The sequence below is a fragment of the Antechinus flavipes genome, chromosome 3 (genome assembly GCF_016432865.1).
Source record: "Antechinus flavipes isolate AdamAnt ecotype Samford, QLD, Australia chromosome 3, AdamAnt_v2, whole genome shotgun sequence".
NCBI lineage: Eukaryota > Metazoa > Chordata > Mammalia > Dasyuromorphia > Dasyuridae > Antechinus > Antechinus flavipes.
The window spans coordinates 427,643,783-427,655,866 of NC_067400.1; the positions used below are offsets into that span (position 1 = coordinate 427,643,783).

General features: G+C 32.6%; 1 protein-coding gene and 1 long non-coding RNA gene across 3 annotated transcripts in view; one reads left to right on the top strand and one right to left on the bottom strand.

The window, feature by feature from the left end:
* Window positions 1-12,084, top strand: part of LOC127554598 (sodium channel protein type 3 subunit alpha) — a 135,358-nt gene that overhangs the window by 108,854 nt on the left and 14,420 nt on the right. For both annotated transcript variants that reach the window (XM_051986248.1, XM_051986247.1), the window contains one exon: window positions 10,153-10,275. In XM_051986248.1, the coding sequence (XP_051842208.1) occupies window positions 10,153-10,275 (123 nt within the window). The remainder of the gene's footprint in view (window positions 1-10,152; window positions 10,276-12,084) is intronic.
* LOC127554599 (uncharacterized) overlaps window positions 1-12,084 on the bottom strand; it is a 66,290-nt gene that overhangs the window by 10,341 nt on the left and 43,865 nt on the right. The window lies entirely within an intron of this gene.

Consider the following 12,084-nt stretch of genomic DNA (forward strand, 5'->3'; position numbering starts at 1 on the left):
ATACAGTTGCAATATGCCAAAAGAAAGTATATCAGTGCTGGTAAAGATCCACTTCACAGAGAAGGAGCACAAATAAAATGATGGGGTGGATATGAGTACTCTCCATTGGGATAGGCTTTGAATCTGTAATTTCATTCATAGAAGGAACTTCAAAATGAGGAATAATAGAGCAGTACTTTTTCTGTACCTTACCATGTTAAAGAGTTTGCTACGGGACTGAAAGTCCAAGATCGCACATTCAAGATGCATCACATATGGGACTAACTAGACCAGGTCTTCTGGGATTCAAAGCTAGCATTTTATCTACTATAATTCACTGTCTCTTATTTGAAAATAGATTATGAATGGTAGGGTTGTTTAGCATTAGAAAACAAAACCTATAAAAAGAATAAAATTAAAGTTTACAAAATCACTTTGTTAATCAAATCCTAATTACTGGCAACCTCTTTGAGTTAGAAAAAATGTAAATTTAGAAAATTTAAAAGGAACTACTGTTTTTACATAGTAGAAGAAAATTTATTTAATTCATTCCAAATAGATTTTTATCAGCCACAAACAAAAAGAGTTCAAAGGAGATTTAAACAAATGAATGGCTTGACTCAGCAGTGCCATTATTGGGTCTGTATCCCAAAGAAATCAAAGGAGGGAAAAGACCCCCATGTGCAAAAATATTTGTAGAGGCTGTTTTTGTGGTAGCAAAAAATTTGAAAAGGAGTGAATGCCCATCAATTGGGGAATGGCTGAACAAATTGTGGTACATGAAGGTAATGGAAGATTATTCTTCTATTAAAAAATGATGAACAAGCTGATTATAGAAATGCCTGGAAAGATTTACATGAATTGATGCTAAGAGAAACAAGCAGAACCTGGAATATATTGTACACAATAATGGCAAGAATGTGCAGTGATCATCTATGAAAGGTTTGGTTCTTTTCAGTGCTTCAGTTATCCAAAGCAATCGTAATAGACTTTGGACAAAAAATGACATCTGAAAATGCCATCAGAAAAAGATCTAAGGAAACTGAATGTAAATCACACATGCTATGTTCACTTCTTTTTTCTGTTTTTTTTTTTTATCTCTCCCATGGTTTTTCCCTTTTGTTTTGATTTTTCTTTCCCAACATGATTCATAAAGCAATGTGTGTTAAAAATAAACTTACTACAATAAAAAAATAAACAAATACATGGAAAAGACAGCAATAATGGGTTATTAAGGGAAACCAAGATGTCTGAGGATTAAAACTAACACTTTATGACTAAAATAATAGAAAATAGCTATATCATTTCAACATTCTATATTGCCAGCTGCTAGACAGAAAACAAAACTTTATGGACTATGCCTTTGGTTCAGTATGACAGTCTTTTCTTCTTGTTTTGAGCTCAGTAAATTCTAATCATAAAATGAGTTAGAAGACACCTGTGAAGCCATTTAATTCAAACCCTTCATTTTACATATGAGAAAATGTTACAGATGTAACATTTCAGAAATGTAACAGATCAGAAAAAATCAGATGAGAGGTGCCTCTGTAATTTTAAAAATCGGACATGTTGCAGCTGATAATTCAGTAAAAAGATATGATGATACTAAATCACACTGCTTTTTGTGGTCATGAATTTTTGTTGCTCTTATCTCATGATCAGATTTTCTAGTCTTCTATCAAGGAAATTTGATGTTTGCATTAAGGAAAGAATAGTATGCACTCTAGCTGGATCTGACCATACCTACAATATGAATGATGTTTTGTTCAGAATGGCACTTTATAGAAAGAACACCAAAATATTTGAAAATGGAATGCATATGACCTGACTTCACTCCTTCTTGAGGTTCTAGAGGAGCTCCTGAGAAGTCAAGGGAATCTATTAACACAGCCTACTTTTGAGAGTAGTTCCTCTAGATTTAATCTATCAATAATGGCATTATCTTTCATTTCTCACCTGAATAATGACAATAGGAAGAAGTCAGTCAAAGAAGAAAAATCAAACCAAAAAAGGAGAGGAGACTGAAGAGAGCCTTCTGAACACGCTTCCATTTCAGGCTCCCCAACTTCAATTGAGCAAAGAAGCTCCTGTTAAACCTCCCCCCACCCCTCCCCCCAATTAACGGATTAGACTCAGTTACAGACTATCTGTGCCTTTTCCAAATCTTTCCAAGACACTTCCATTAAACACCATGTTGTCTGAATGCCTCTTCCCCAGGGAAACTGTTATCAATATATTATCATATATTATGCACTTTGCAAATGCCTATTAGGAGTGTGTTTAGTAGCATTTTCCTGTTAAAAAATATCTAAAGAAGAGTCATGATAGTGAGGGACTTCCCAAGATGTTTCTATGTAAACATTGGTTAAAGAAATTAGGGTTGTTGATCCTATAGAAAAAAAGAAGATTGAGAGAGAATATAATAGTTGTATTCAAGTATTTGAATATCACTCATAGAAGAGGAATTAAACTTGGATACTTGACCACAGAAGGTAGAATTAGAACCTGGAAGGCAGGAGGTGGATTGGCCAAGAGTTTTTTTTTTTTCTTTTAGTGAATATTTTATAGAACATAAATATGTTTGATAATAAGATCAATAAATGTTTGCTACTAATTTTTACTTTTTTTTACTTAAATTTTGAAAAATGAAACTAATCAATAATTCAATTATCTGTCTTCAATTGCAAGCAGCCTAGAAAATTCTTACACAAATCCCAGCCTAGCTTCAATCTGATTCAGCTATTTATTGGCTCTCTGCCCTCATGCTCCCTAGGCAGCACAGTCCTGGGTGTACCTTACCTAGACCCTAGAGGAAGTGTTGGGAGTTGGGTAGGTGTGGGGTGGGGGAAGGAATAGAGGGGCAGGAAGATTTGACTGGCCCAAGGCTGGTGCCCAGACCCAGCCTGAGGTGGCTCTGCAGAGTCCTAAAGAGAGTTCTAGGGGCCCAGCCAGCTCTGGCCCACCAGCAATCAATAAGCATGGAAGATATCATTGTGGACTTTGAGTAGAAACATTAATTCTTTCAATTTTCAAAGCTGTTTCATTTCACAGTGTTATTATTATATGAATTGTTTTCTAGGTTCTTTTCATTTCATTTCTTAATCTTCATAATTTGTATTTTCATTTTATTATATTGATATTATAGTATAGATTGTCCTTCTACTTCTACTAATTTCACTCTGTATTAATTCTTTCCATATGAATTTTATTACTTTTCTGGTTTTATAAAGTAATCCTTCGATGATTTCAAAGGCATTGCATTGAATAAATAAATTAGCCAGTGATGTAATTTTTATTACCCTGATTCATCCTATCCATTAGCAATAGTTTTGAGCATCCAGCTGGTACAAAATTCTAAATCAAATATAAAAAAGTAGGCTGAAATTTATTATCTTTTGGACTATGAGTCTCTATGTGTTAATTTACCATAACCTATGTAGGAGTAATACATATAATCAAAAATTCTAGGAAATGATACAATACCAATGATATGTGGAATTTTAATTATTTCTTAATAATGCTAACATTTGTGTTTGATAGTATTTTACACTGAAACAAGCTAGTGACTTCTAATAAATAACCTAAAAAGTAACAAAACAAGATGAACATACCAAATGTTAAAAAAGATATACTTTGAATTGCTCCTTCCTTGATTATTTAAGGAAGCAACTAGGTAGTACAGTGAATAGAACACTAGTCCTGGAGTCAGGAAGACCTGAGTTCAAATCCTACCTTAAACACTTAAGTCACAGCTCTGTGATCCAGGGCAATTCACTAATCTATATTGCTTCAAATTTCTTGTCTCTAAACATGGGGAAAATAATAGCACCTACCTCCTTGGGTGTTTAAGATACAATGAGATAATATTAGAAAAGTACTCCATAGGTTTAAAGTACTTTATAATTACTAGTTGTTACTGTTTATTATTTTTTTCTAGTCCTATAAAATCTTTGATTGTTTGGCATTACTTTGAAAGAACTAATTTGATAATATTGTCATTTTTATTTCATCTTTTTCTATATATTTCTTCCTCTCAATCAAGTTTAAATTCCAAGGGTGGTTGGAATTTGAGTAAAATGAGTTAGATATTTGCACTGGTGCCATACTTATAGTAAACCCTAAGGAACTCAAGTCCCAAGAAAGAAAAGTATATAAGCTGCCTCTGGCATTACAGTTATAGGTCTGTGATGTTAGAATAGAGGTAGTGAAATCTTAGGGGTAAAAAACATTAAATTTTAAAATAATTAAACATTAAATTGATTTCAATTTTTTAAATAGTCATTGCCAACAATATGAATTGTTCCAAAATTTCTAAGTAAAAGTTATCTTTGTACAAGAAAGTCACCTCATATTTCCTCAGCAAGATCTGGAAATCACTTCAGGAAAGTACTTCTGCATGGTATATCAGAAATAGAACTTCTACTGTAGATTACCCCCAATCTGCCCTTGCACCTTGGAAATAACTACCCAAAGTTTAAAGCACTCCATAGAACTATATTCCTAAAACTATAGCTGAACAAGTTTCAACATTATGCTTACCTTTAAAAATCAGTCACTGATAATAAATATTGACTAAAACAAGGGCACAAACAAATCCTTAAAGTCATTTTATTAAGGGTATAGTTATGGCTTAGTGTATACTTAGAAAATATATTCATTCTTCTTGGCACTCATCAGATATATCCCTGTGTCCAGAAATCCAAATAATTTTTTCTAACATCTTTTTAAATTAGCAATTCATTTCCTTTATCTTCACTTTTTAAAAATATCCTTTTTTCAAACAGCAGCAGTGATTTTAAAAAAATACCACTTGTTTCTGTTCCTAAAGGTTTTTTCAAGTATCTTTGTCAGTATCTATTAATCACCCAAAATAGGGAGTGTTCCTTAGGTTTGAAAAATCTCAGAAGTCTATCACTTCAATATATGATGTTAGAAAAGATGATACAAGTAATCACCATTCACTAAACTCCAGCACCTGTGGAATCAAATACAACATCCTCTGGTTTTTAAAGCTCTTCATATTGTATACATTATCTTCTTCCATGTTCTCTATCATCCAGTGACACTGGTGTCTTTTTGTTCTTGGAACACAGCACTCCAAATCCTCACTCCATGTTTTCTGATTGGTTGTGCACCATGCCTTGAATTTATCCCTTGTCTCTGCTATCTGGTGTTCCTTAAGTCTCAGCTGAAATCCCCATCTTCTGCAAGAAGCCTTACCTGCTCTTTCAATGTTAGTGCTTTCCTACTGAGATTATCTCCAATTTATTTGTTTACATTGTTTGTAGACAGTAGATTGTAAGCTCCTTGAGTGTAGAGACTATTGTTGTCTTTCTTATATATTCAATGTGAAGCACTTAGTAGGTGCTTAATAAATGTTTTCCCTTGAAAAATATACAAATTATAACTGCTATGGAGCAATTCTGCTGATAGAAAGTTGAAAATTGGAGGATAAAAATTCCATTGATGTGTTAGCAACAGACTATAAATTCATTGAAAGTGCTATCGTTTTTTCGTTTTTAAATGAAATTCATTTCATTTCATTTTGCAAAGAATAATTATAGTTAAATTTCTAATATATTTAAGTCAATGGGAATGTATCTATATAAATCATGTGCAGTAAATTGATTATCACTATTTACTGAAAATTGTAGCTATACACATACACACACACACACACACACACACACACTAATCATTTATAGCTCTAATTCAGAGATCTCAAGAGAAATTATAATAGACAAGTATGTGTAAGTATATAATGCCATGATGTTTCTTTTTTCCTTTTTTGTTATTCTGTTTAAAATAATAGTATAATACGAAAAAGGACAGGTGAAGTAAGGTAACACGCATTATTAAATACCTACTATGGGGCAGAAACCTGTACTAGGTGGCAGGGACAGAAAGGCAAAAATGAAATAGTTCTGCCCTCAAGGACTTTACATTCTATATGTATATATGTATATATATATATACATACATATATATATATATATATAATGGCACACAGGAAACATAAAAAGACATAAAATGCAAGATGACACATACATTGTAACATATCAAGCATGGTATATGTTATATGTGTTATATAATATATTGTGCATATCTATTATATTCAGGAAACACACAAAGACACCAGACACAAAATAGTCTTGGAAAGAAAGTCTCTAGGAACTGACAAAAGACTATAAAATAGGAGTATGGAGCAAGAGCATTTCAGGAATGACAGTGTAAAATCATGAAGATGTGAGATAAAGTGCCCTGTTGAGAAATAATTGCTAGACAAATCAGACTGGAACACAATGTACGTAGGCAGGAATTATGTGTAAGAAGGCCAAGGAGGTAAGAAATGGCTAGGTTATACAGAGCATTAAATACCAATCAAGCAACTGTGATAGACTTAGTTCTTCTCAGCAATGTAACGATCCAGATAATTCCCAGGGACTTGTGATGGAAAATGCTGACTATAACAAGAGAAAGAACTATGGAGTCTGAATGCAGATTGAAGCATACTATTTCTCCTTTTAAAAATCTTTCTTGTGGTTTTCCTCTTTTGTCCTAAGTTTTCTTTCACAACATGACTAATGTGAGAATGTTTAACATGATTGTACATGTATAATCTATATCACACTGCTTGCTCTTTTGAAAAGGGGAAGGATAAGGGAGGGTGGGAGAAAAAATTTGGAATTGATAATCTTAAAAAATGAATATTGAAAACTATCTTTACATATAATTGGAATTGATTGAAGGAAAAAAAAGAAATGGTTAGGTTATGTAGAGCTTTAAATATTGATCAGGGAACTATGACAAATTTAGCTCTTCTCAGCAATGCGATGATCCAAGACAGTTCCAAGGGACTTGTGATGGAAAATGCTGACTACATCAAAAGAAAGAACTATAAAGTCTGAATGATCGAAGCATACTATTTTCCCTTTTTTGTTGTTTTTATCTTTCTTGTGGTTCTTCCCTTTTTTCTTGAGTCTTTTTTCACCCTATGACTAATGTGGAAATATATTTAACATGATTTGACATGTATAATCTATATCAGATTGTTTGCTGCCTTGGGAAAGGGAGAGGGAAAGAAAGGAGAAAAATCTGGAGCTCAAAATCTTACAAAGAAGAATGTTGAAAACTATATTGGAAAAATACTATTAAGTCTAAAAAATTTATCAGGAAAATTTATATTTTATCTTAGAGGCAACATAGAACTACTGGAGCTTTTTGAGCAGGGGAGAATGACATGGTCAGATCTGAGCTTTAGGAAAATCACTTTGGCTGCTGGAGTTCCAAGAAGAGGCTTGAAGCAGGGAAACCAATTAGGAACTTTTAAAATAATCCAGCTGAGACATGATAAGGGCCTCAATTGCCAGTGCTTATTTTATTTGAGAGAAAGAAATATATGCTAGAGGTGTCATAGAGATAGAAAACAAGATCAGAAAACTGATTGAGTATGTCAGATGTGTGAAAATAAGTAGTTGAAGATGACATCAAGGTTGTAAACTTGGATGTCTTAAAGGATAATTGTGTCCTTGGAAATAATAGGGAAGTTCAGAAGAGGTGTGAGATTAGAGGTAAATATGAGTTCTTTTCAGGACATATTTGGTTTCAAAATCCCATGGTATATCTCAAAATGTCCAAAAAGCAATATGACATATAGGTTTGGGGTGCAGGAAAACATCTAGGATGGAGTTTCTGCCTTATGTAAAAATACATTTTTAACAAGTAATAAAATAAAGGCATTGCGATTAAACAAATTATAAAATTTCTAGTACAGTAATTTGAATGGAAAAAGTAATCTTTTCACATTGCCTTCTATTTCACAGTCTGTTCCTAATTACCAACCTATAAATGATGGTAGTCATTTAATTTATAGATTTCTATACATAATAATTTTCAATCAAATAATCAAATATTAAGCCTTTATATGTTTTTTGTACATCTTTATAAGATACTGATCAGCTAAGCATCTGAGCAATGGAGAAACAATAGTATGCTTTACACCTTATCAAATTTCTTGATTCCCAGAGTCCCTGAACTCTGTAACATCCAAATACCTAACTGGAAAACAGATACTGGAAAACTTTCTCCTGTTGCAACATTTGCCAACTTTCACCCCACTAACAGTGGTAGCAATTATGGTGAGAATGTGCCCCTGAAATGTTTCTGAGGTTTATAATCATATTTTTATAACAAAGTCATAAACTCCATGAGGAAAGGAACTATGTGTTATTTAATCTTTGAATTTTTGCTGGTGAAAGGTGGCATGACAGAGCAGCTAAAGACTCAATCTTTCCATCAGGAAGACCTGGCTTCAGTCCCTACTTCTAACACATACAGATTTCACAAACCTGCACTTACTTTTCAGTACCCCAGTTGACTCTCTCTTGCAGTCTGTAAGTTGCAGGGTCAGTGCTGAACCTTGTGGAGAATTCCTGATATCAAAGATATCCCAGGTGCAATCAGAAAGAGGGGGAAATCTCTCTTTGTATCCAATAGTGTTTTGCACATAATTCAACATGCTAAGGACCTGGGATTTTGTTGGTATGTGAAATAGCTCCAGTAAGGCATATTGTAAAAAAAAATAATTTATAGTCTTAGTTGTGCAAACTCAAAGAGATTAAGTCACCTTCCTAATCGCACAACTAGTAAATACAGGAAGCAGCATTTGAAACTAGATCTTCCTCAATCTAAAGACATGCAGCACTCTAGCTAGCACTATCACTCTGTCTGTAACTAGTGCACAATACACATTTTTGAGATTTGAATATGATATGTTTTTCAAGATTACTATCCCCCTCCCTCTCTTTGGGAATCTTGCTTCTTTATTTTTCATGCTTGAATGCTTTCTTATCCCTATATATATTTTTTCTAACTACCAATGCTTGAACTCAGATCCGTCCTGGGTTAACCACAGAAAACCTTTAGGCTTGAATATTTAAAGTTCCTCAGGCTAAAATCCTATGGGGACTTGCCTGTTCTTAGAGAATTTCTGGAATTGTTTCTGGTTTTAGGTTATAATTCTCAGGCTATAAGTTTAATTTGGATTTACAGTACTCAGTTTAAAATGGTCAGGGAAAATTCACCATAAAATTTACAAAGGTAATTAACTTCAAGATATCTTAACAAGAACTTTTGAGTGATATAAGATATGTTTTAACTCAATCACTGAGACCTCTGTGATTGCCTATTTACCTCACATTAACTTTTATAAGTTCTAGGCTGATTTTGGCTAAATTTGATAAATTATCAGGTATTTGTGATTTGTAATTCAGTAAACCATCTTGAAACTTACTGAAGGAAAAATATATTTAAAAGGGGATATAGTTATCAAATTTTACCATATTAAAAGTGAAAGAAAATGCGAATAGTGGAATACATTGTCCTGAAAAAGTAAAATTGCAGGTCACCATTAACACATGGTAGGTGTAAGTAGGCTTCAGTGTATTAGCAGAAATGAATTTCATGAAAGAAATGGTACAAATGACAACATCAAAGAGATGTGTGATCAGAAAAATGAAGTTCCATATTAAGTGGTAACAAAAAGTAAGTGTGTGTGTGTGTGTGTGTGTGTTTGTTTGTTTGTTTGTGTGTGTGTGTTAAAAGACCTCATACATTGGGCAGATCCTCTATGAAGGATTTATGAGAGGACATAGGAAAAAAATAAGCCAAGGAGAGACAATGTGTGGTCTACACGTTGGAAAGAGTACACTCATCAACAAAACAGATTAAATTAAATATTTAAGTAATCAATTAAAAATCTTTATGGAATTATATAGAGATAAAGGGCTATATTTAGTGGGGTCTATAGTAAATCCAACTAATCAAGTAATTTAATTTTATATAATACTGATAATAATAGCTGTCATTTACAAAACAATTTATTTAAATGTGTATCTGATCCACACAAAAAACCTATAGGGAGGGAGGTATTAAAAATGTTATCATCATTTTGCAGAAGAAGAAACCAAAGTTCAAAAAGGTTAAACCAATTAGTTGTGCATGGTTTTAATCAGTCAGTTAAAAAACACTACATGATTACATTCTGAAAAAATGTTAAGATTTTTAAAAGTAGATATATTTCCCTTTCTTGATATATGGCCATTTATACCCTTTGCTATTATATAGTAGAATTGCTTAATTAAAGTTCCTATCTTTGTCTTTTGATATACATAGGTATCATTGGTTAGCTTGGTAGCCAATGCTCTAGGCTACTCGGAACTTGGTGCCATCAAATCCCTTCGAACTCTAAGAGCTTTAAGACCTTTGAGAGCATTGTCCCGATTTGAAGGAATGAGGGTAAGAAATTAATCAAAATTCCTCAAATGATATTTTAACAAATAAGTATTAAAATGAGCATTGTAACAAGTGTAATTAATTTATCCCTCTTATTATTGCAAAGAATCATAAAATCACAGAACATAACTCAAATTCATCATGAGCCACCTAAATCACAAATAGATTTTACAAATTAGACAAAATCCTACCTCACTTACTGGAAGAACTAAGACTAAACATCAGGTTTTTGACTTCCAGATCACCAGCCTTTCCACTACATCAAAATCACACCGTTTAGCCCATAAAAGGCTACATGCAGCCATACATATTGCACTAACTCATTTTGATACATATTTCCTACTTAAGTTAATGAGAAGAACTTAGGATTTAGTGGGAAGAAATCATCTAATTCAACCCCAGTCACTTTACAAAGTAGGAAAGTAAGACACAGAAAGGGGAAACAATTTTTCTATGATCACACAGCTAGTAAATTCATAATAAAGCCTTAGAATATTGCTTTTTTCCTCTCCACAGATGATATTCTGATTTCTCAAAAAGTTAGTAATAAAGATAAATAATTTCTAAGTACTTATACATATATTTCTTAAAATGTAAAAGAAAAAAGCCTAACATTTGAGTTTTGATAATAGTTTTAAGACCAAAGCAACAAAGGAAGTTGGGATAATTATTCAGAAACTAAAGATAAAACCAACTTTGAAGATAATTTGCATTAACTATCTGTACAATTGGTTCTAAGTTATATTCTTGACTTCTGAATAAACAATGAATCTAATTTACTTTCTTCTTGTTACTTTTATTCTAATCTGAAGAGTATATATGCACACTTTTAACTGACACTGTAACTAGAACAACTCTAGACAATATCTGAAATTGTATAAAATAAATATGCATTATTATGAAAGTAATTTCAGCACAAAATTTCTGCATAAGAATAAATGACCTCCTATGTTATAGTTTTCAATTTCTACATAAGTAAAATGATAAATGAAAAATACTTTTAGTTTGCATATTTTATCTAATTGATTCAAAATAAAAATAGATCACAATTACATTTTACTTTTTTGTGAATTATATTATAATTTCTCTTTTGGCCTTCACAATTATCTCATGAATTATTATTAATTCCAATTTTACATAGGAGATTAAGGTTAAGTGATTTGCCCATAGTCACATAGTAAGTGCTAGGAGAAAAGATTCAAAACTATATTTCCTAAATTGAGGGTTTTGAAGTTCTTGAATCCATTGTTTGTTTTACATATACTAATTCAAAGGTTGGCAAACTACATACTGGGGGCTAAATCTAGTTTGCTGTTTATTTTTATATGGCTCACAAGCTGCTGACTGTTCAAAAAAAAAAAAGGAAAGAGGTCAGATTTGATTCTTGGGCCTTAGTTTACTGACCTATGAATTTAATAATGATTGTTGAGTCATTTTTCAGTCATATCTGACTCTCTGTAACCTCTTGTGGGGTTTTCTTGACAAAGATACTGAGAGGTTTGCCATTTCCTTCTCGAGCTCATTTTATGGATGAGGAAACTGAAGCAAATGGAGTGAAGTCATTTGCGAGGGTCACACAGCTTGTAAGTGTCTGAGAACACCAGATCTTCCTGACTCCAGGCCTGGTGCTCTACCTACCTGCCCATTTACATAATATTTATATATTTTTAAGGCTTGTAAAGTGATTTACACATTTTTTTTCAATTTATCCTTACAACAATCCTAGGAAGGTTGTTGTTGTTCAGTCATTTCAGTCATGTACAACTCTTCATAACTACACTTGGGATTTTCTTGGCAGAGATGACTAATGTA